At 41.0% G+C, this 26,487-nt stretch overlaps 1 protein-coding gene across 3 annotated transcripts in view; it reads right to left on the reverse strand.

Annotated features, from left to right (window-relative positions):
- Nucleotides 1–10,248: 10,248 nt before the first annotated feature.
- Nucleotides 10,249–26,487, reverse strand: part of LOC106604630 (complexin-1) — a 78,702-nt gene continuing 62,463 nt past the window's right edge. For all 3 annotated transcript variants that reach the window (XM_014199457.2, XM_045718051.1, XM_014199456.2), the window contains one exon: nucleotides 10,249–14,255. In XM_014199457.2, coding sequence (XP_014054932.1) covers nucleotides 14,058–14,255 — 198 coding nt within the window. In that variant the 3' untranslated portion in view covers nucleotides 10,249–14,057. The remainder of the gene's footprint in view (nucleotides 14,256–26,487) is intronic.

A 26,487-nucleotide genomic window follows, 5' to 3' on the forward strand; every position in this document is an offset into this window, starting at 1 on the left:
CATTTTCAAAAAACTTTGCAAACATTCCAGTTGAACGCGCAGTTCAGTTTGTCTGTGATTGAGACAATTGGGGCCTAAAGACAGACAAACAAGGCATTTCATTTTGAAACTGATAGCCTTGTTCATAGTTGCCACTGTGTTCAGACAGTGAGAACCCTGTAAAATGGTATTTCACATTTAATCAATTGATAAATAGATTCATTCATCAGTGTTAACGTGAACAGTACTGTAGATACTGTAGCTTAAGATACACTGTGATTCACACACCCTGCAGTGTTAATTACATATAAGTGTTTAACACTTGATTATAATTAAGATAATCATGGATGAGCTGAATATTTATAAGGGTTTATATGGGTTATCCTTCAGGATTGTGAGAGCATCAGAACCACAGATGCGTTTACTAATCAAGCTTGATACGTACCTGTGTTGAGACAAGTAAAATGATGGCTGGTTGATTTAAAGCTAGAATCCTTAGTTGCTACATCATGGACTTATAAATTAATGATATTTAGCCATTGATTCTTAAAGAATATACTTATAAATACCTCATGAGCTTAGTTCAACTGTCGTACCTGTCATGCCCTGACCTTAGAGAGCCTTTTCATTTCTCTATTTGGTTAGGTCAGGGTGTGATTTGGGTGGGCATTCTAGTTTTTCTATTTCTTTGTTGGCCGGGTATGGTTCCCAATCAGAGGCAGCTGTCTATCGTTGTCTCTGATTGGGGATCATACTTAGGCAGCCTTTTTTCCCACCTTAGTTTGTGGGATCTTGTTTTTGGTACTGTGCTGTATGCCCTACTGAACGTTACGTTTTCGTTTGTATTTGTTTTGTTTCGGTGTTCATTTAATAAATGTAAAATGTACGCCTACCATGCTGCACCTTGGTCCAATCCTTCCATCAACGAGCGTAACAGTACCCCATCAGAACTAAAATATAACCTTGTTTTACTCCAATGTTTGTAAACAAAGTAAATGTAAACAAACACTATATAGCCTCATAACATGGTTAAAATGATACATTTGATGGTCAGTCCTTGCATCCATAGTTCTTTCTGAATTTGAGAGTGGTTACATTTCTCCAGCCCCATCCCTCAGCTTTTTAGCAAAACAGAGGCGGGGAAGCCATTTCTTGTTTGAATTAAGGATTCTAGCTTTAACTGACGTAAATGAATTACTGTCTGATATTCTGTTCCTCTGTGCGTTTAAGTAAAAAGTTATCCTTTGACAATGACATAATAATATTATGAATCAGCAATTTTATTTAACAGTATGTATGTGAAGAAATATATCCATGCAAATGCTCAGATCGCCCATGTGTTTTGATGGGTTGGATGTGTTGTGTTTGTGAAACAAAAATCAATCAAAGCGGGCTTCGACATGATGAATTGTGTGTGAAGGTACAAACGAGACGAGTGCACTGCGAGATTCATCTAAACTTTAAAAAAAATCTATTTAAACGGCAGAGATAAAGAGACAGACACTTGCAGGGGATGCTTTGTGTTCTCTCTGTTCAATAAGGCATTTTCCCACCGCATTACCAAGAGAAATAAGACCGAATCCTCTTAGCTATTATTGGGGTATGATATTATTTTGTGCAATAACAGGAAATGTAGAGTTTGACTGCACTGTGGTAAATGTGCTACATATCAAATGTTCTTATTTCATCGGTTTATTTTCCAGGGGCCACAATCAAAACTAGTAGTACTTAGCCCTGATGTCACACATTAGCAGACTTAGCCCTGATGTCACACAGAAGCAGACTTAGCCCTGATGTCACACATTAGCAGACTTAGCCCTGATGTCACACAGAAGCAGACTTAGCCCTGATGTCACACAGAAGCAGACTTAGCCCTGATGTCACACAGAAGCAGACTTAGCCCTGATGTCACACAGAAGCAGACTTAGCCCTGATGTCACACAGTAGCAGACTTAGCCCTGATGTCACACACAAGCAGACTTAGCCCTGATGTCACACAGTACCAGACTTAGCCCTGATGTCACACAAAAGCAGACTTAGCCCTGATGTCACACACAAGCAGACTTAGCCCTGATGTCACACAGTACCAGACTTAGCCCTGATGCCACACAGAAGCAGACTTAGCCCTGATGTCACACAGTACCAGACTAGCACAGTAGAATGACAAACAGCAACGTTTGGATAAGCCTATAGTATTTGTTTGTATACTGTAGAGATCATGAGAGGCATCCCTATGCATTAGCCTCTGGCCTCTGTGAAAGGGGGTACATTATGGGAGTAGTGTTGCAGTGTGTTCTGTGTACACTGCTACTATAGCTGGAAGTTGTTGAGTGTTGGACAGACGTTCATGTATTCAGGAAACTTGTACAAGGGAAATGCATGTACAATTGTACATGGTACATTTCAACTCCACAATAAGAGGCGCTGACTCAAAGCAACAAGAAGGTAGATCCGATTTCAAACGTTGCTTGTTAGGGGGGAGGCAGTTGCAGAAACGTCGGAGTGTTTGGAAGGCAACCAAGTTTAACTCCTCAGTATGATGTCTTAATTTACACATGGCCAGATGGCACTACAGCAAACTGAGACAACCCCAGTACAGAATGTGATCTGTGGTCAGCTGTTTCTCTGGTATAGAGCCCATGGAATAGTGGAGGTTTTGTGGGACAATAGATAACTCTCTCTTGTAGCACACAAATAAGGACCAAGTATATTTGATTAGCGAATCATTTTTTTACAAAAGTGTGTTCTGTAGCTCTACTGTAAAACTGCATGGTTACCTCCAGACATTATCGACCAAACCGTATATCAAGTTCAACCGATTGTATTTTATTTACTTTCATTGCATGCAGAAAACTGTCACATTTTATGAATCACTTGTGTGTGTCCTCATTCGAAGTGCCATCTTGAGAATGGAATTATGAAATCAGTGACAATTAAGTTTTAGAAGAAGCAGACTCGAGTTCAGAACGAGGACATTCCATTAAAAAAAATACACTAAGGAATATTAAGCTACCCGTTCCTTGTTATGTACGCTCTGGGGTTTAAGTTAAATTATTATAAAGGCTAGTGTGTGCTCTTTGATGGTCCCAGGGGGTTGTGGGACTGCAAAGCTTCTCCTTTTCTCCTGTCTCTTTTTCTCTATATCCTCAAGTCATGCTGCTCACTTCCACTGATTTGGTGTCTCGTTAACAAGTGGAGCATGCCTGTTTTTCATGCCCTCTTTACCCCAAGCTTGTCAACTCAGCTGTTTAATTTGAGTTCACTTTCTAATTTGGTACAGTATTCCCGTGCTCTTCTTCTTGCTTTGTTGCAATTTTTGTAAAAATTTTGGATGGCGAGAAATAGTACTGTTGTGGTGCCTGTTGAGAAAATGGTTTGTGTTTAGGCCAATGTATTACCAAGGTAATGTATGTGTCACGTCCTGACCAGTATAAGGTTAATTGGTATTGTAGTTTGGTCAGGACGTGGCAGAGGGTATTCGTTTTATGTGGTTCGGGGTGGTGTGTTTTGTTGAAGGGGCATTTGGTTTAAGTATTCCGGGGTTTTTGGGCAATGTTTGGTTTTCAGGTATTCTATGATTTGTCTAGTATGTCTGTTTCTATGTTTGGTTAATTGGGGTTGGGACTCTCAGTTAAAGGCAGGTGTTGTCTATCTGCCTTTGATTGAGAGTCCCATATATGAGGGTGTGTTTGTGTTTGTTATTTGTGGGTGATTATTCTGTGTTTAGCCTTGTGCCTTACCAGACTGTTTTTTTTTTTTGATCGGTCGTTCTTTGTTATTTTGGTGTTCATTTTGTATTTATTAAAAAGCAAGATGAGCATACACATACCTGCTGCGTTTTGGTCCTCCATTTCCAACGACAAGCGTGACAGTATGCTCTCTTTGACTCACTGAATGTAAACTCTCGCTGACTCACTGAATGTCAACTCTCTCTGACTCACTGAATGTAAGCTCTCGCTGACTCACTGAATGTAAGCTCTCGCTGACTCACTGAATTAATGAATGTAATCAAATCTACATAACAATACATGTATGCTATGCATCATTTTTGGATTATTTCCTAAAATAATGTGTTGATTCTGTTAAAGTATAATAGTACATGATTAATTGTCACACCAGATAGGTGCAGTGAAATATGTTGTTGCAGGATATGTTGCAGGATAAGTATTAACGTTTGCACCTTAAAAGTATGTCCACAATTAGCTAAACTATAAATAATATATACTCATTATACGCTTAAAAAACAAAGACCATTGAAGAGATTGGTAGACAAATTTGAAGGCAATGTGCTCTGCAATAGCTGTCTTGTAACTAGAAACTATAGATGTGACATTACATTGGAAACTTCTGAAACAAAAGCCCGAATTTCAATTTCAAAGCTACTCATTTACTTTGAATAGGGCACAATTTAACTTTGCATAAATCCTGTCTCTTCTTCAGAACAAATTATGTGTCTTGTATTGAATCTGAGGCAATTAGGTTCCCAACAATAAGTAATTGGTATTCTGATTGAATGAAAATGCTTTGGTTTAGGCCTGGGTGGGTGGAAGTGGAAGAGTGAGTGGATGGAGGGTTGCAGGGAACATGGACTGAGTGGCCCAGATGTTTCATCAATCAGTTGCGCAATGAAATATCAAAGGCTTTCCTTTGTGGACAAGGATGCTGCTTAGACTGCTGACTGCACTTGCATTCCTTACCTTAATTTAACTAGGCAAGTCAGTTAAGAAGAAATTCTTATTTTCAATGACAGCCCAGGAACAGGCTGTCACAGGGGCAGAAAGACAGATTTTTACCTTGTCAGCTCAGGGATTCAATCTCTCAACCTTTCGATTACTAGCCCAACCCTCTAACCACTAGGCTACCTGCCACCCTGCTTTAGAGTATAATTTCAGATATCAGGTTTAGAGCATTACCCTCAGTTATGAAATCTCCATAGATGGCTGACAGTTACATTTTGCAAATCAGCAGAGCTTAGTCCCGAGCACCGCTTTCCGAGAAGTAAAGACAAGACATTTACTCTGGGAGAATGTACTGCAATATTTAGTTGGTCTGTGTTTAAAGGTAATACAACTCGGCGCAGAAGATACACACAATCTTGGTTGTGAACCCACATTTCAGATGGAATGCTTCTACAACATAACATTGCATTTGCATATATTTGTAAGCGATAAATTGATGTGAAAAAATAAGTCAAACCGAAGCATGCATTTAAGATACTCCCTAGATACTACCTAGATACTAACTGAGATGATTGCCGAAGAGGCTGCACTATACAATATCAGCTGAATATCCATACATGTAGTATTAAATGCATGTGACAGAGAGTATGTCTTCTGATACGATATTTAGAAAGAACAATTTATATTAATGCAGAGAACAGAAAAAGCACCGTAAAAAGATTTATAGAAGAATATGTTTCTAATCCACCGTACGCAAGATCACTTCCTGTTTGTAATCCGCATCTCCAAATGGAGTAAGGTGTAATATCACCTAGTGTACATGGTCTAGTAATGGTGGATGTTATTTTATGCATAAATCTAAATCTAAATCAGGCCAGGCACTTCATAGAAGGGGTGACATAGTCCTGATAGTGCTGCCGTCATCTTATGCCAGCACCTAAAACTGAGGGGACACACTTACTAATTGAGGTCAGAAGATCTCTCAAATAGGACTTTTTAATCTTTCCTAGTCCTTTGTTGCTCCTTTTAACAAAATTAAATCGAGAAAGTCCTCCAGGGGTCCACTCTGAAATTAAATGCTCTATAATTCGACAGATAGCTTTCACTGGTGGATGGAGAAGGACTCCCACATCTGTCCCTCATACAGCGAAGGTCTCTGGGCTACTTTACTCATTAACTGGGCCCATTATAGCTTCATCTGAGCTGCCGCCACTGCTCCAATCTCCTGTCAACGGAGTTGTCGGTATTGTCAATCTGGGCCTTCCCTGGCCACACTGATACCTGTCTAGCTTCACGGCTCAGAGTTGCGGGGGGAAAGAGTCTCCTGGACGTTTGATGACAGTTAAATGGATGTCTGATGGGTTTGAAATGAATTGTGCTCCCCTCGATCTGTCATTGACATGCAATCAATATGCAAAACAGAGGAGAATCTGTGCCCATGCACACTATGCCTATCTTGTGGGCCAATTTGGATACTTTGATGAGTGAACAAAGATGTTGATATTTGACGACTGACATTCCTTTGTTTTCCTCTCTAACTCAAAAAGAGCATCTAATATGGTCTTCTTAAACCAAATAATTGCACAGATGAATGACCAAACAAGAATATAGAGCGTCTACTATACAGTATACTGTAGGGAATATCTTTGTTTCATGAAACACTAAACTGAATGTAGTCTACATGTAAATATTCCACAAATGACGAACTTTGCTTCACTATCAACTTGTTTTTGAGTCTGTGGGTAAACCCCTGCCTTTGGAGTGGGGAGAATTCCCAGGCAAGCCTGAGAGATTAGGGCCACCGTCAGGAGTGAAATCCTTTTCTATTGAGCAGAAGCCTGGGAGCTGTTCTGTGGGCTGGCTTCTGCAGTGCCCAGTGGAGAACAGTTAATTGACATTGACTTAAGCATGTCTGCAGGACACCAATAGAGACCCGGCTCCCCACGGTTCTGAGTGGTGTTTGGAGATTGGGGAGGCAGCTGGGTATGAAAAGGCCACCCCTGAGTAGGAATGCTAATGGAATTGATTTATTTCCCTGTGTCCTGCAGCAATACCTCAGGGCTAATGTTGCCAAGGAGTGGATGGAGACTGCTGTGTGCTAAACAGACCAGTTTGCTGAATAGTGATAAGGAAAGAAATTGTTATTTATGGACTCAACAGTGTGGATAGTTCTCAAATCGGTATAAATACATTATTCTTGTCAAGGTCAGCCGTGAATCTCTGTTGTTTTTTACAGCTTTGATCCAAATGAGGAGCCGTGTGACATGTTAGCAACCTTGTCAATATGAGGGAAATCTCCTCATGATAGCTGGCAGAGCATACAGCCATGAAACATCTGTTGCCGCAGATACTGCTGAGGGTTCTGTTTTCCCACCATTAAACTAACAGTATGTGGTTGGTATGATCAGCTACTTTTTAAAGCTACAATCCTTAGTTGAAACAATGACTAAGCAGTCAACCGACCTCTGTTTTGGTAAAAAAAAGCTGAGGGATGGGCCTGGAGAAATGTAACTACTCTCAAATTCATACACAGAGCTATGGATGCAAGGACTGACCAGCCATGATATTAACATTATAGTTTTAACCACGTTTTGCGGGTATACCGTGTTTGTTTACATTTAGCTTGTTTACAAACATTGGAGTGAAACAAACATATATTTTGGGTTCTGATGGGGTACGACAGTTGAACTAAACCCATGAGCGATTTATAAGTTATATCATTTAAGAATCAATGGGTATATATCATTCATTTATAAGTCCAAAATGTAATGTAGCAACTAAGGATTCTGCTTTAACAATCAAAACATTTGATCAATCGAATCTGATCGGTAAACAACTTGTGAAATGTCCATAGAAAGCATTGGATTGTAAATGTTAGAATTGAAATGCTAAACATCAACAGTGCAGAGTTATAGTTTTTTGTAGTACAGAGTTCAGTGTTCATCTTTTTATGTCGCTGTAAAAATGTTGTATTAATGAATTCCAAACCCATAAGAGGGTTGAGCGTTGAAGCACAAAGACCATTAAATTGGAAGATATGGATGGAATGGCAACTGCTCAAATGGAGACCTTTTTTGAGCGAGGTGATAAATGACTAAATAGAATTTCTAAGTGATCAAAAGCCCGGCTGTTCTCTATATGGGTCATTCTCATGAAACCATTAAAATACCATGGCAGGAATGATTTTAAATATAAAACATGTCATTTAGTAATATAACAAAATATCATAATAAAGATAATAGTGTTCTCTACCTTGCGCAGAGTCATTTCATTTCAATTATTTTTGTATTTTATTGCATTTTCTGCTGAAATTCTCATTACAGCAACGCGTCCAGCTCTGTCTGAGTGTATGTTACGTTGTAATTCAAACAGAGTAAAATTATGTACAATGAGTAAAAAATTGCTTAGTCATCATGTCTTCTCTGTTGTTAGCAAAACATGCTAAGGTTCCTCATCCTCCGCGACACCATTCTCACTTACCGCTGCAATTTAAGGCCAGTTGCGGTAGAGAGAACTTCTGTTTCGGTAATGAGAATTTAATCATACAGATTATATTTTTTAAATATATATAAAATTAACTATTAATTTAAATATTATTTACTAGCTGTTGATATTTTGCTTTATGTACTGTTTAATTGCAGACAGTCAGCAAGTGACAAAAAGAAAGCTTTAGCGAAGGCAGACAAAATTCAGAGAACAAATTTACACCAAACCAGAACTGCTGGAAGAGTACAGAAGGAAGGAGAGAGAGAGTTTAGGGGTTGGAGAGGTTACAGCAAGAGTAATTAGCATATGTATAGTCTATAGGAAGCCTATGCCTCATACGGTGTCTATAGGAAGTCAATACCCTACAGTGTTAGGAAGTTTATACGCGCGCGTACGCATCCACCACATACACGCGCGCGCGCTCACACACACACACACACACACACACACACACACACACACACACACACACACACACACACACACACACACACACAAGAGTCACAGACGGAGAAACATGTTCTTGCAAAACGCATGAAAACTTTGGCTTGAAGATGAAGAAGCTACACCAGCTTGGGGTCATAGAAACATCATCCCCATGGGACACTGTACAGGCCAGTATGTGTAGTGACGATGACATGTGCTGTTCTAACGTTTTTGTATGTGTTGTTTTTATGTTTTCTCAGTTTTTAGCCTATGTATGTTATGTACTTTTGAAGCACAGCAAAAATGAAATTGATTGAACTTGAATCCATGATTGTGCCGATATCTAATTTGTTTTCTACATTAAATGTGATGTTTTTAACCATACCTCAGTCTTAGTATACTTATTATCATTACCGAAATCATCAACCTCATTTCCAAAACCTATGTATCATCACCGCAACAGGTGTTCATTTAATGTTAATCTATACGTTACGTTATTTCAGTCTTGCCACATCATTTTGAAAATATGTCAGGTTTCAATGAAAAATATTAGGTTGTAGATTGCGGAAGGTGTTGCGGTAATGAGAGAAATCAGTCAAAATCAAATAAATAAAAATGTTAATTTAAAAATATATATTAATTCAGAGTTTCAAGTAAGTGTGGATGACTGTTAATAATACATTTAAAAAAAATGTGAAAATGTATTAGCTTTCCTAATAGTCTTGACGTTTTCAGAGCATTGCGGTAATGAGATTTTTAAGGACTTGTTTTGGAAAATATGTTCAAAAAGGTGTTAAATTGTTAGTAAATTATTTTTTAAATTAATGCTCACAAACACTTAAGACCTTGTTATTAATGCCTAAACATGAAATTTTGTCTTTTTAAAGATTTCATGTTTGAAATCTTTGAAACCAAGATTTAGTGAGAATAGAACTCTGTACAAACAGAGAGCTAATGCCTGCAACCTTTAAAAGTTCATTAAAAATCAAAACAAAGGCTGCTTGCATAACAGTACTTTTCCTCCCTCCCAGTGAAAATGCTGGAAAATGTCTCACCATTGTAATCGATGAATTTAAATCCTGTGTTTGTGTCCTATGCAATGGCATTTAACATAATACAAAAAATGTATGTCTATAATCCTTGCTGGGCATACTTTCTAGTGGATTTGTTTGGTGTAGAAGGTTGCTGATACCCATATCAGAGCCCCTCTCATGGCAAACAGACTTTATTGTGAGAGGAGCACCATTTGCATTACTTTGATGTTCCTTTTCCACTCACCCTGCAACATAATTACCAGTTAAATCTTTTGGAAACAAGATCCAATCACCCTTTGAATGACACAGTACATTCTGTTCACAGCCCTTTCACTTTTATTGAATAGATGTAAAATTTATTGGAAAACGTGAAGATGCATAACAACCATGTTGAGATGAAAAATGAACGTCAGCAACAGAAACAGTTACAATTGATACATTGTTGTCTGCACATGTAATGTCGTTGCGTTTACTCAAATAAGATAAGTATGATTTCATATTGCGGTTCTGGAAGTAATCTCTACAGTCCTACAAAATCTTTTCTCATTTCCCTATAACAGAACTACGTTTATACCACTGCACTGCTTTTGAATAATTTATGAGAATTATAATGTACAGTGAGCCATCAGAAACACACGACGATGAACAATTATATGAAATCACTTTATTCTCAGAGTGTGCGGTGATTCCATTTTGGCAGGAATGTTACAGAGACTAAAAGATCAGCCTGAAATGGCATGCAGGGAGGCTGTCAGGTGGAGCTTTTCAACACAGAAGACACAAACAATTATCTTAACAACCTTGCCTACAGTACATTGCACACCATAAGCATGCACACAATTGTCAACAGAGAGAGAGAGAGAGAGAGAGAGAGAGAGAGAGAGAGAGAGAGAGAGAGAGAGAGAGAGAGAGAGAGGGAGAGAGAGAGAGAGAGAGAGAGAGAGAGAGAGAGAGAGAGCGATAGGGAGAAGGGTGAGAAGATTTTACAATACAAAAATACTAAAGAGACAGATTTCTCGAAGTACAACCACCAGTGGACGTAAACAGGAACGATACAGACAGAAAACTGCACCAGAATAAGCATCTTCTCAACACAGAGGAAACAGTCGAAGACAATGCAAAGATAGAAACATCAGACAGTTACATTCAAGTCACAACATAGGAATGTTTTAAGTGGGATTTTTGTCAGGCAGTTTTTATCATATTGATGGTTAATTGAGGGGTGAAATGAAAGAATGGTTTAACTTGAAGAGTGAGAAAGAGTGGATCAACAGTAATCTGGCATGGTGTCTATTAGAATAGCAAACAAAGAACCATTAAGACATGTGACTTGTTTTTCAGCCATTTGCCAATAAGTGGCATTTGTTTGTGATTAGGTGATGATGACAAATAGGCAGAGATGCCATTTTGTAGATGAAAGGTGAAGGTGGTTGTTTTTCTTTCTGAGCACTTTCATGACTGTTTAGTATTCTACAATGTGTTCCAAGTAGGAAATCTGGAACTTTGACAGGATTTCAGACAACTGTAAGTTGCTGGAAAACCTTGTCGGGTTGGTTCTATAAAATATTTATAAGGGGCAAACCAGATCCATGCCATCTACCCATTATCCTCGTAAATGAATGATGTGGTGTGCTTGGTCCCTAACAACAAAATACTGCATTTTCTAACTAAGTTGTGGTCATTACATGATCACTAGAAAATATGAATTAAAAACGTACAAACGAAAAGCTAAAATACCTGAGAATTTGAAATAAAGAAAAAACATGAGATAAAGAAATTGACAGTATGAGACATTCTATCACTAACAAGACTATTCTTTGGTTTTTAATAGAATAAAACATGTCAATGATGAATTGAATGCTGTCGATGAATGCATGTGCCAACAACTAATAAATAGAAAAGTAGTATGCAGTAATTGTATAATACCAACAAGTATTGGTCGTTCATTTCAGCTAAGTTTTAGCACATTGATAAATAAGTGGCTGAAGGCAGTTCACAAGTACATAAACATCACAGGAAGTTCAATAAATGTGCTCTATAAAGGACCTCAATGTTGTGGCTTTCATATGTCTAGCTTTAAACATTGTAGGCAATTGGCAGGAAAGTTTGAGAGCGTACTATGTAGCTAGGTTTTACGACATGCACATTTTTCTTCTCTATTTCACTGCTACTACATTAGTAAGGCCCCAGAATCACACCTGGCGGGTTTCTAACGGTTAATCTTGAATATAACTAGCATCAACACTGGGCCGATATAAACAGTGGCAGTTTCACAAATACCATCGCCTAACTGCTTGGCACTTGTCTAGTGTACTCAACATTTATTGGTTTGCAAGCAAATATTATTATTCCAGATTGTTTATTATTGACAAATGCTCGATAGCTAGCTAACTAGCTTGTTCACTCCCAAATAAAGGCTTAACAAGCTATCTGTTACCTAGCAATCTATAAGTTAGCTAGCTGCTATAATGCATTTCATTTTTCCCTTTGATTACATGTTGGACATTTTTTCTGTACATGGCAGGCTAGATAGCTATTGACATTTACTTGGTCATGTGTTGAATCTTTATCTACCTCAACACTTAAAAAGGATTTTCAAGCAAAAATTCCTTACAGTAAGAGAAGAACATCAAAGGCATTCTTTACACATACTAGCGACAAATTTGTCATTTGATGTCCATGATCCTTTGAAGCCAGTGGCCATATGGATGTCCATGATCCTTTGAAGCCAGTGGCCATATGGATGTCCATGATCCTATGAAGCCAGTGGCCTTATGGAATGTGTTAAATATTTGGAATGTTTGAAACAGACAGTCCAGCTTAGCTCATTTTAAATTAAGAAATTGATTGAAAATTCTGAAATAACTTTCAATAAAGTTAGAATAAACTTTGAATAACTTTCAACAAATTATTCTGTGGTAGAACTAAAGCACAGCAACTTCTGGGGAAATGTACATATTGACCTCTGGGATCAAAATGGACAACATATATACAAACTCAGCGGAGGACAACTCTTTCCTATGGTGTATACATGCCTCTTAAGTTATTACTAATACCTGTCTTGTCCTGCATTCTCGGCAAAGTTTAGAACACAATTTACCGGTATGTTAGAACCACAAACCAAATCCCACTGAGAGACAAGGACCCTCACCGGTTCAAATGCTGTCCGATCAAACCCCCTATATTAAGCCAATCCTCCACCTCTTTCCCCACATCACACTTCAGACTGAGTTCGTATGCTTTGCCGTTACTAGTCAGACAACGCTGTGTCTGTACACTGACACACAAAACGTATTAAGCTCAACACATAACAATGAAGAGTGTCTGTTTTTGCTGATTCAGGACTGCACTCCATTTAGTTAACAGGAAAACCTTGAACAATACTGTATATTGCACCACTGTCACTGTCTGTTCACATAAAGTGTGATCACAACATAGTTGTGCTTGAGAAATTATGAGTACATCTCGTAAATCTATATTTACAGACATGGAAATAAGAAGAGTAAGCATCTACGTCCAATTGCCGGATTTGATTCCCACAAGTCCTACTTTATAGGAGCGAAGCAGATAAAGTTAGCAACAAGACATACAACTCTATTGGTTTGTACTAAGCACAGGTACATCAGGAATGTTGCCAATGTTGTTTGGTTCATTGTTGAGCATTTTCATTTTTATCGTGGACATCTCAAGGAAGAACAGTTAGGATGTTTATGTATAGCCTACTGTACATAGTAGTAGTGGTGTCATTGAAACAAAATTGAAAACCAGAGTTATTGCCTCAATATTAATGTATTTCACTTAATCATAACAAATTTAATTGAATTTGTACATGTACTGTACTCCACAAAATATATCAACTGCATGCTTGAAAAACATTTCTTGTTGAATTAGTTATCCATTTTCTTTCTGGTTCACCACGTTGTTACTATTACCATTATAATTTTTTTTTACATTAAAACCTATGAATGTCTTGGGACAGAGAACAGTATATGTATGAAGTCTCAATGGAGAAGCAATAAACAGCAAAATTCAATCAAATTTTATATGATTTGGAGAATTTCTCAAAAGTTTAAATTATGGCTTAGACTCTTAATATATTTTCTGGTAATCACATATATTTATTTTAAACCAGAGGCTATTTACAAACAAAAAGGGTGGATTATGGTTGATCTCAGATCACATTCTAAGGCCTGGACACCTCAAATTTGTCTTTAAGTTAATGTTTTGGATCTATGCAGATGCTACATAGTTTCATAGTACCACCAATCAGTGGTCTTCCTTCCAAATAAGACAATGTAACACAGATAATTTAAGTTAAGGACAAATATTATGGCACGTTGATTCAACCAGGGCTCTTAGAACAGGGATGTATGGGTGAAGGAGAAGGGTTGGTTAGGATGGTGGTCTTGGTTATGTGTGTTGGAAGGTTAACAATCTAATATCGCCAACACTGTTACTTTTTATTGAACATATCCATAAGTGGACCGGGAAGGAATTTCATGACCGTGTCCATGATACTTTCCTCCTCCTCCTCCTCGTCTCCGCAGCCAGGTGGGACAGCCTTCTTTGGGCGGGTGAGACTTCCTTCTGCTGCCTGATCCAAAGCAGCCTGGGCCTCGGCTTCCTTCTCCTCCTTCTTCTTGATGCCGTACTGGAACAGAAAACAAACAAAGGCGGCCATTTTAGGGAACAAATATAAACTTCACATCACATCACACATGCACTTTTGTACTTTCTATCAATTTTCTGGCGCTCTTCAGTCTTAATAGAGTTTTGTGCACCTCAATGTGACAATAGAATACACATAACAATACAAGATGGTAGTTATGGTTGATTTTATGATAATTAAAGGGGGGGGTTTAGTCTCCCTTTTCTCCTTGCAATAGCCCCCCCTGGAATACACAAAGTGTAGAGGGATTTTTTTGAATGCACAACCAAGATCTTGAGCTTGCAATGAACTTGTCTCGATATGACCCACCAAGATGCATTGTGCCAGTTACTTGGCATTGAGCCATCTGGCTCTCAATCTGCCTCCTTGAATACTAACAATTTGAATAGTAATGTAGAGACCTTGTGCCCCTCTCCATTCAAATCAAGTGGATTTGTTCTTGAATTAAAGTCATTATTTTAATACTAAGCTGAATATTGGCAGGAAAATCCTTTTAGTGTAAAATCATTTCAACAACTTCACTTGTCTTTCCTACACATTCAATTCAGGTTGAAATAATGGATCACTTCATACTTCAAGTGATACATTTTTGGGGGGGAATTTTGTGTTCCTCTGGAAACATATCTCAATGGTTGTGTATGTACCCATTATCATTACAAAATATCTCAACCTTCTTCTGTCTTTGATCAAGCAGTGTAAAACACATTAAGGAAAGTGGAAATAATTTCCTCTTGCAGGACAATAAATAACAATTAATCAATACATAAACCAATCAATCACCAAGCATTTAAATAATTTAGCAGATGCTCTTATCAGAGCAATTAGGGTTAAGTGCCTTACACAAGGGCACATCGACAGACGTTTCACATAGTCGGCTCAGGGACTTGAACCAGCAACCTTTCGGTTACTGGCCCAATGCTCTTAACCACTAGGCTTCCAGCCACCCCGTGATTTTCAGTATAACATGATCTACAATGTACAACAATAGCGCCCATTATACTGCACAGTAGGACCAAAACAGGACTACTTTCTCTGAGATCAGCCAGGTGAGCTTCCCACTATGCAAGGGAGGATTGGGCCTCTATTAGACCTCTGGCTGAGAGAGCTTCTGGTGAGTTACTGTCAGAGCTGAGGAGGGGAGTAGGGCCACAGTGAGGGCCGACAGCCTACCTGACTGATGGACCATCCTGGGGCACGGAAGCGGAAAATGAGTCGGACTCTCCTGTGACACTTTGCTGCTCTCCCAAGCAGAAATGAATGTGATTCTCAGCCAGTAAACATCTTAAAGGAGGATGGATCTCGTGGCTTTAGCCACAGAGAGGATATAGTTTGTGAACAGGGACTCAGAAGGGGGCAAGGCAGGGAGTGCTCTCAGTACCATCTGAGGCGTATAGAAATGCTAACGCTAATTCTGTCACGATAACGCAAATCAAAAGTGTGTAAGACATTCATTAAAGTGCATCAGACTGGTATCTTGGAATATTCTAATCAAGTAAGAGACTTTGTTATTTCTTCAAACAATCATCTTTATTCAATATCGATTAATTATTGCAATAATGAGACTAGTCAACCGGCCGAGCAGCCTAACTCATAATGAAAAAATAGAGATCATATATAGGACCTAAAAATGCTTAGTCAGGACTGGTTCCACCCCTCCCATAAGCCACCTTGGTCTATCTCCTGGTTATCTGCATGGGATGTTGTTTTACCCACAACCTGGCTTAGTTTCCCAGATGCCAGTAAGATGAGACAATGAGGGATTGTTCTAAACTCTTCCAGGCTCTCTCTATCTCAAGTCACACACACCACATCTTGTCTATGGAATGCCAGCTTTAGGTTTTTATCCCCAAGTCATTGTCAGCTCAAGCTATCTCTAGCAAAACCCATTTCTTTGACCATACGCCCAGACTAACTGCAGAAAGCTAGAGTGGAAACCATCTCTTTATAGAAACACAGAATTAAACAGAACAGAAATGTTCTACTTTCTGTTAAGTGTATAATCGTTAACTATTAATATCAAACAAATCAGGTAAATACATCATGTTTCTAACACACTGGTCATATTTCATGATCCAATGTGAATTTGCTAATTGTTCATGATTCTTTCATGGTAGGCCTGCTAGAAAAAGCACTCTCTCATCTTCGAGGCTTAAACAATGAAGTAAGCTGACTCACTCGATTTTCCAAGACAATTCCTGACTGCTTTACACAACGGCACAATAGAGGCGCCGTAGCATTTTGCTGATGCCAATAGTGTGGTTGTGCATGTTGGAGAAGATCAACATAGATGTTTGTGCATCTCAGTCACATCTTGAGTGAAACATGGAGATGAAGTCTTAATCCTGGTGAGATCAGCTAGGTGCCAGTGCCGCCAATAAGACGCTGCGTCTTTAGCCCCTCTCTTTGCAAAGCAATTGATTGGCATTAAATAGGAAGTTGGCTATCTCACAGTCGGTGATGATTCCACACATTACTCCACGCTTACTAACAGTAACATCTACAGATTACATACAGCAAGGAAACCTTTAGGCTGGTTTGAAGACTGATCACACCTATTGTGTTGGATGTTAAAGGCCCAGTTCAGTCAAAAAACGTGAGTTTACAAAACATTAAGGACACCTGCTCTTTGATGTCACTTGTTGAATCCACTTCAATCAGTGTAGATGAAGGGGAGAAGACTGGTTAAAGAAGGATTTTTAAGCCTTGAGAAAATTGAGACATAGATTGTGTATGTGCCATTAAGAGGGTGTATGGTGTGATGACCCTCCCACTTTGTCTGCTGTATTCTTTCTCTCTGCTCTAGTTTTCCTTAATAAGATGTCGGTGGGCGGAGTTGAGAGGGTCGTCAGTGAAATGGGACACACCTGGGATCGGGTGTGTCCTGGAGATAAATACACCTTCCCCCATACATCAAGGAGACTCTCTCCATGCAGACATACTGTACTGTTGTTGTTTTTTTGTGGCATTTTGGTGCCTCGCAACACCCCTCATTATCACCATCTATGCAGGTATTCACTTACTTACACTACTGACTACATACACCATTGTTACTTGTATATAGTTTACTTTGTGTAATAAATATGTTTTTATTATTTCCTTATCTTGTCTCCCTCTTTGTTATGAGCAGGTTCGTAACAAGTGGGGGCTCGTCTGGGATAACCAGGTGGTTCCTAGACATTTTTGGCATATAGTTTTTTTTCCCCCTTTATGATGGATTAATGCTAATTGAGAAGCGCTTCGGTTGGTATTCATTGCCTAGTCTTGTAAGTGTTCGGTATAGTGCCTTAGAGATGTATTAGTGATTTTGGTTGTCTGGTGATGTCATCAAACAGGTGCGTTGCCTGGAGAAGTATGCCAATAGGCCAAATACTAGTGTGGTTAAGCTAACTGGTATGAATATTTTGTTTGGGAGAAGACGTGGAGTTAGCGTTTTGATCAACTCTGTAAGTGCTTTGTTTGCATCTTTTGTTACAGCTTTTTTGAGTTGCGCTGTCTGGTAGGCCCAGTACTGGTTGCCTTTGCTTGTTTGTTTGGTAAACTTGCCACTGCGGTGGATAGTTGGTGGTGTGCTGCTTTGGAGAGAGGAACATTGGTTAGTTTCCAGGCCCCTGCCCAGGCTGAAAACTTTTGCTCTACTTGCTGTTGGGACATTGGTCCGAGTAGGTGAGTACAATCTGCTGTGTACCTCATTGGGAGATTTGGGTAGGGTATTGCCATTTTCTACCCGGAGCTATAGCCTTTATTTTCCCCTGTTAGGCTTAGTGACATGTTCCACTTTGGAATACGTTGGGCATGGTTATTTTGTTTATTATTTTTGTGTGGAGTCTGTGGACAAAGCAGTTATCTCAGGGCACAACCGTGGCTCGGGGAGGATCTGGAATCCGCCAGCATGCCGGGGGTTTTTCCGTGCCAGCGGTAGCGTAATTACCCACCGCGAATCCACGCGAAGACTAGGGTTGCGCTATTGTAGGATTCGGGGAAGCTCCTTATGTATCTCATCTCTCTCCTGTGGTGACCAGTGTGATTGGCGCTTATCTTGTTGTGATCTGGTCTGGTGTGCTCAGCAGAGGGGAAGACGATATATTAAAAACTGTAATCTTGTTTCACCGAAACTTGGCTGAATGACGACACGGATAATATAGAGCTGGCTGGCATCTCCGTTTTTCGGCAGGACAGAGCAGATACATCTGGTAAGACGAGGGACAGGGATGTGTGTCTATTTGTCAATAACTGCTGGTGCGCAATGTCTAATATTAAAGAAGTCTCGAGGTATTGCTCACCTGATGTAGAATACCTCATGATAAGCTGTAGACCACAATACCTATCAAGAGTTCACATCGATAATATTCGTAGCCGTCTATTTACCACCACAAACTGATGCTGGCACTAAGGCCACACTCAATGAGCTGTGTAAGGCCATAAGCAAACAAGAAAATGCTAATCCAGAAGCAGGGCTCCTAGTGGCTGGGGAAATTAATGCAGGCAAACTTAAATCCATTTGACCTAATTTCTACCAGCATGTCACATGTGTAACCAGAGAAAAACAAAGCTGTCGACCACCTTTACTCTACACACAGAGACGCATACAAAGCTCTCCCTCGCCCACCATTTGCCAAATCTGATCATAATTCTATCCTTCTGATTCCTGCTTACAAGCAAATACTAAAGCAGGAAGTACCAGTGAATCGCTCAATACAGAAGTGGTCAGATGACACAGATGATATGCTACAGGATTGTTTTGTAGCACAGACTGGAATATGTTCCGGGATTCATCCAATGGCATTGAGGAGTATACCATCTCAGTCTTCAGCTTCATCAATAAGTGCATCAACGGCGTCGTCCCCACTGTGACCGTAAGTACATTTCTTAACCAGAAGCTATGGATTACAGGCAACATCCTCACTGAGCTAAAGGCTAGAGCTTCCGCTTTCAAGGAGCGGGACACTAATCTGGACGCTTATAAGAAATACCGCTATGCCCTCAGACGAACCATCAAACAGGCAAAGCATCAATACAGCACAAAGATTGAATCATACTACACCAACTCTGAAGCTCGTCGGATGTGGCAGGGCTTGAAAACTATTATGGACTACAAAGGGAAACTCAGTGACGCGAGCCTACCAGACGAGCTAAATGTATTTTATGCTCGCTTCGAGGCAAGCAACACTGAAGCATGCATGAGAGCACCAGCTGTTCCGGACGACTGTGATCACGCTCTCTGTAGCCAATGTGGGCAAGACCTTTAAACAGGTCACAAAGCCGCGGGCCAGACGGATTACGAGGACGTGTACTAAAAGCATGCAAGAACCAACTGTCAAGTGTCTTCACTGACATTTTCAACCTCTCCCTGGCCGAGTCTGTAATATCTACATGTTTCAAACAGACCATAGTCCCTGTGCCCAAGTAAGCGAAGGTATCCTGCCTAAGTGATTACCGCCCAGTAGCACTCATGTCTGTAGCCATGAAGTGCTTTGAAAGGCTGGTCATGGCTCACATCAACAGCGTCCTCCTGGAAGCCCTAGACCCACTCCAATTTGCATACTGCCCCAACAGATCCACAGATGACGCAATCTTAATCGCACTCCACACTACCCTTTTGCACCTGGACAAAAGGAACACCGATGTGAGAATGCTGTTCATTGACTACAGCTCAGCGTTCAACACCATAGTGCTCACAAAGCTCATCACTAAACTAAGGACCCTGGGATTAAACACCTCCCTCTGCAACTGGATCCTGGACTTTCTGACGGGCCGCCCCCAGGTGGTAAGGGTAAGCAACAACAGGTCTGCCACGCTGATCCTCAACACTGGGGCCCCTCAGGGGTGTGTGCTTAGTTCCCTCCTGTACTCCCTGTTCACCCACAACTGTCTGGCCAAGCACGACTCCAACACCATCAAGTTTGCTGATGACACAACAGTGGTAGGCCTGATCACTGACAACGATGAGACAGCCTATAGGGAGGAGGTCAGAAACCTAGCAGTGTGATACTAGGACAACAACCTCTCTCAATGTGAGCAAGACAAAGGAGCTGATCATGGACTATAGGAAAAGGAGGTACAAGTCCCCATTAATATCGACAGGACTGAAGTGGAGCGGGTCGAGAGTTTCAAGTCCCTTGGTGTCCACATCACCAACAAACTATCATGGTCCAAACACACCAAGACAGTTGTGAAGAGGGCACGACAACACATTTTCCTCCTCAGGCGACTGAAAAGATTTGGCATGGGTCCCCAGATCCTCAAAGTTCTACAGCTGCACCTTCGAGAGAATCCTGACCGGTTGCATTACCGCCTGGTATGGCAACTGCTCGGCATCTGACCGTAAGGCACTACAGAGGGTAATGCGTACGGCCCAGTACATCACTGGGGCCAAGCTTCCTGACATCCAGGACCTATATAATAGGCAGTGTCAGAGGAAGGCCCAAAACATTGTCAAAGACAGTCACCCAAGTCATAGTGTTCTCTCTTCTACCGCATGGCAAGTGGTACCAGAACGCCAAGTCTAGGACCAAAAGGCTCCTTAACAGCTTCTAACCCCAAGCCATAAGACTGCTTAACAACTAAACGAATCAAATGGCCACTCAGATGACTTACATTGAACCCCCTGTATATAGCCTCATTGTTATGTAAATGTATTGTGTTACCTTATTGATTGATTAGATTTTCTTTACTTTAGTTTATTTAGTAAATATTTTATTAACTCTATTTCTTGAACTGCTTTGTTGGTTAAGGGCTTGTAAGTAAGCATTTCATGATAAGTTGTTGTATTCAGCGCAGGTGAGAAATAAAATTTGATTTGATTAGTGATAATCGCCCCCAAAAATGATTAGGTTGATATTGAAGGCTAATCTGATGGAGAGTGGTATACCCGTAGTTATCACTGGGGCAGCCTCTGCCGAGGACTTGCCACCCCCCACCGTCTCCCCGTTTTGCTACAATGGCCGCTCCGTCTGTTGCCCCTTTTAGTCTTTCCTTTGAACAGCAGAAAGAACTGCTTCTGCTACAGTTCGAGCATGATCGTGTTAAGCATGATAAGGAATTGGAATTTAAACAGGTTAAACAGGATTTGGAGCGTGCTGATTGTGTTAAGCGTGATAAGGAATTGGAATTTGAGTGTGCTGATCGTGTTAAGCATGATAAGGAACTGAAATTTAAACAGGAATTGGAGCGCGCTAAAATCAAGCTGCGACAAGAGTGGCAGGAATTGGTTAGGGGAGGAAAGCGCTTGGGAGAGTTTGCTTAGGGAAGGTGACCCTGATTTACCTACGGGTCGCTCCTCTCTCGGAGGTGCCCCGGACACGTTTGAAACTTACTGCTGTAGCCAAAATGTAATGACAAGGAACCTGAGATGTTCTTTTTGTTTGAGCGCGTTGCTGACACTAGGAGTTGGCCTGATTTTTGATCACACTTGCAATGTGTTGACTGGTAAAGTGCAGGAAGCATATTCAGCTTTTGGTCTAGCCGACAGTGTCAGCTATGCTAAGGTTAAAATCGCTGTTACAGATTTACTAATTGGTCCTTGAGGCATACCGACAACGATTTACAACTTTAAAAAGGGTTGATAAACAGACTCATGTTGATTTTACGCGAGAGTTCTTTACAGTTTAATCACAAGTGTTCCGTCTCTGCGCTTAAGAATTTCCAGGGGCTGTGTAATCTGATTATGCTAGAGCAATTTAAAGACATAATCCCTGATCGAATAGCCACGTACATGAACGAAAAGAGTGTCTCTGAAGCTGCAGTTTTGGCGGACGAGTTTGTTTTGACTCACAATAGTGGCTTTGCAGAGCCCCGTATTCCGAGTGAGTGGGGGCTTTCGGAGAGATTTGAGCCTCGCCCACCAAGACACTCTGGTTCACGGGCAGTGCTTCATTCATCTAGGTCATTGGAAAAACAAATGTCCTGCTCTCAGGGTAAAGGGTAAATGTAGTACTCGTGCTAATGTTAAACCTAAGCCTACAGCGTCAGCAGCGCCTGTCCGACATCCATTCACTCCTCTCACTTGGTCTCATGCCCAGGTGCATGTGAAAGTCCCAATTGACCCAGATTATTTACATTTCATTAGGGAGGGTTTTGTGTCTCTGTTAGGAAGTAACAACCCAGTGCCAGTGAAGATCCTGAGGGACACAGGTGCCTCTGGGTTGTTTGTGTTAGTCTGTGTTACCCTTCTCTGCTGAGACTGATTCAGGGAATAGTGTTTTAATTAGGGGAATCGGGTTGAACAGAGTTTTGTGACCAAATTGTGCCCGTGAAACAGTTAGGAGATGTCGCCCGTGGCTATTTTCTCCAGGATGATGTCCTGATGAGAGAATGGGTGCCTCATAGTAGTTTCGTGGGGGAGGCTATTAGTCAGGTTGTTGTACCAGTTAGGTTTCGTGAGTTGGTGTTGAAAACTTCCCAGGACAATGCTCCTGGACATCTGGGCATGAGGAAAACCTACAATCGCATACTTAGACATTTCTTTTGGCCTAAGTTAAAGAGGGATGTTTCTACATTCATCAACCTGTCAATTAACGGGTAAACTAATCAAGCTATTAAACCGGTACCGCTGTTTCCTATTCCCATAGTCAGCCGGCCTTTTGAGTATCTGATTGTTCACTGTGTTGGCCCTCTGCCTCGCTCTAAGAATGGTAGTAGTTACCTGTTCACTGTGTTGGCCCTCTGCCTCGCTCTAAGAATGGTAGTAGTTACCTGTTCACTGTGTTGGCCCTCTGCCTCGCTCTAAGAATGGTAGTAGTTACCTGTTCACTGTGTTGGCCCTCTGCCTCGCTCTAAGAATGGTAGTAATTACCTGTTCACTGTGTTGGCCCTCTGCCTCGCTCTAAGAATGGTAGTAGTTACCTGTTCACTGTGAAGTGTCAGACCACTAGGTTTCCTGCTGCCTGTCATCTCCGGTCTATCACGACTAAGTTCATGCTAAAAGCTTTGAGTCAGTTTCTCGCGGTTTGGAATCCAAAAGGATATTCAGATGGTCTGTTTGGTCAGGTTCTCCAACAGCTCCATATTAAACACAATTTGGTTAGGGCCTATCACACGCAGAGTCAAGGAGCGCTGGAGCGCGCTTAAGTCTTTGAAAGGTTTTTGTACAGAGATGCATAAGGATTGGGAGGAGGGGTTGCCATGGTTAGGTTTCACAGGTTTCATTCCAAATGACCTAGTGTTTGGACATGGTGTGCATGGACTTCTGGCAGTGCTCTGTGATGACTGGGGGTCTTCCAGGTCACCTCAGTCCCTGTTGTCTTATGTGTGTGTGGTTTCCGGCAGTGCCTGTGCACCGCTGGTGGGATGGCTGAAGAGGGGCTGTCATCTTCACAGGCGAGGATGAAAGGAATATTTAGGGGTTTTGTCTCATTGGAAGATGAAACTTTGCCCCAGTCTGAGGTCCTGGAAGCTCTAGAGCAGGTTTTCATCAAGGATCTCTCTGTACTTTGCTCCGTTCCTCTTTGCCTCGATCCTGACTAGTCTCCCAGTCACTGCCGCTGGAAAACATCCCCACAGCATGATGCTGCTACCACCATGCTTCACCGTAGGGTTTCCTCCAGACGTGACGCCTGGCATTCATGCCAAATAGTTCAATCTTGGGTTTCATTAGATCAGAGAATCTTGTTTCTTATGGTCTGAGAGTCTTTAGCTGCACTTTGGAAAACTCCAAGCGGGCTGTCATGTGCCTTTAACTAAGGAGTGACTTCAGTCTGGCCATTCTACCATAAAGGCCTGATTGGTGGAGTGCTGCAGAGATGGTTATCCTTCTGGAAGGTTCTCCCATCTCCACAGAGGAACTCTAGGAACTCTGTCAGTGACCGTCGGGTTCTTGGTCACCTTCCTGACCAAGGCCCTTCTCCCCCAAGAAAGAGTCTTGGTGGTTCAAAACTTCTTCCATTTAAGAAGGAGAGCACTGTGTTCTTGGGGACCTTCAATGCTGGAGAAATGTTTTTGAATCCTTCCCCAGATCTGTGCTTCAACACAATCCTGTCTCGGAGCTCTACGGACCATTCCTTCGACCTCATGGCCTTGGTTTTTCTGTCAACTGTGGGACACTCTGCCTTTCCAAATCATGTCCAATCAATTGAATTTACCACAGGTAGACTAAAATCAAGTTGTACAAACAGCTCAAGGATCAATGGAAACAGGATGCACCTGAGCTCAATGTCTAGTCTCATAGCAAAGGGTCTGAATACTTATGTAAATAAGGTATTTCTGTTTTTTTTTTTATAAATTAGCAAACATTTCTAAACCTGTTTTGACTTTGTCATTATGGGGTATTGTGTGTAGATGAGGATTTGTATTTCATTTAATCCATTTTAGAATAAGGCTGTAACGTATCAATGTGCAACATGTCAAGAGGGCTACATACTTTCCAAATTCACTGTATAGAGTTTCTTCAGAGAAACGCAGTTGTCTGGATGCTGAGATGGATATTGCTGAGCCTTTTTTCTCCAGCTGGGCTTCTCCATGTATCTTGGTCAGTAAACCGGATGGGACAAACAGATTTTGTACAGACTACCATAAGGCAAACAGTGTCACTAAGCCAGATTAATTTCCTCTTTCTCAGATGGAGGACTGCGTTGATCAGTTTGGATTAGCGAAGTTTGTGAGCAAGTTTGACCTGAGAGCTATTGGCAAGTGCCACTTATGTGTAGGGCACACAAAACCTCTGCCTTTATTACACCCTTCGGTCTGTACTCATATTCAGTTATGGGTTTCGGCCTACGTAACGCACCTGTCACTTTTCCCAACCTTATGAATAGGATCGCCTCTGGTCGGGTGCTCTGTTTATTTGGACTGCGTAGTGGTTTATGCAGATACAGGTGGACAAGCGTTTTCTCATGCGCGCTTTCCCCGAGTGTTGTGACGTATGCATGTCATCCATGTGACCAGCCACTGTTTATTTTGTGTTGTCCTATCGCTCCTGTCATCTGTTCCTTGCTGTCCTTGTTTTCTTCTTTCCTCTTAAAGGTTGCTTCCTGTGTGGAAAGGTTGCTGAGGTCTGGGGAGGACTAGGTTGGGTGGGGCCGTTTTAACCAGGGCAGTGTGTTTGTGTGGTGGTCCAGGGTCCTTGGTGGTCACCGGTTTTATGGGGGGGGGCTCTCCCACTCTGTCTGCCGTATTCTTTCTCTCTGCTCTTTTTCCCCCCCCCCCCATACATCAAGGAGTGACTCCACGCAGGTGACTCCACGCAGTCACACTGTTGTTTTTGTTGTGACATTTTGGGGCTTCTTTGTGTTCATTTGTTTTGGCACCTCTCAACACCCCTCATTATCACCATCTATGCATGCATCCACTACACACACCACTGTTACTTGTATATAGTTTACTTTGTGTAATAAATATATTTAGGTTATTTATTTATCTCCGTGTTTTCTCCCTCTTTGTTATGGGCTACGAGCCGGTTCGTAACAAGACTAAAGATTTAAGTGCTTTTGAATTGGGTAGGTACTGGACGCACCGGTTTGGGTCAAGAACTGCAATACTGCTGGGTTATTCATGCTCAATAGTATCCCGTGTGTATCAATAATGGTCCACCACCCAAAGGACATCCAGCCACCACCCAAAGGAGCTGGCAAGGTAAAAATCTGTCGTTCTGCCCCTGAACAAGGCAGTTAATCCCCTGTTCCTAGGCCGTCATTGAAAATAAGAATTAGTTCTTAACTGACTTGCCTAGTTAAATAAAGGTAAAAAATAAATGGCCAGTGTACCAAATGCATTATTTGCATATAGGTCTACTGTAGCACTGATTGGCTATGGCACACCGGTCCTCTTAGACTCCTGGACAAGACCAATGGTTTTATTTACTGTCTTTACGCTTTCCCACTCTATATTGCTATAGAATTTTAACATTCAATGAATTTTGAAATACATGAAAATGACCATATTGCTTGTCATATTCTTCCTTCCTTCCTGAACAGATTTGAATAAGATTTCATATTGCTAAAATGCTGTCAGTTCCACTTTAATAGACCAATAAGAAAGAGTTCTAAACCAAACAGCTAGTTTTCAGTTTTCCCCTCCCCACTCAGACCACTCCCAGACAGTCCTAGATAAATTCTTGCTTGAGAAATTAGTCTTTGCTAAGAAGACATTTAGTCAGTCTCCACAGTCTTCGGTTTCCAACGCTTGCTTGGAAGATTTTCAACATTGGATGACATAGAAATAATAATCAAATAGGAATTTAACAAGCATAGTGCATTGTTTGTTTATGCACAGACAGACAGAC

This window comes from Salmo salar, chromosome ssa05, assembly GCF_905237065.1.
Source record: "Salmo salar chromosome ssa05, Ssal_v3.1, whole genome shotgun sequence".
NCBI lineage: Eukaryota > Metazoa > Chordata > Actinopteri > Salmoniformes > Salmonidae > Salmo > Salmo salar.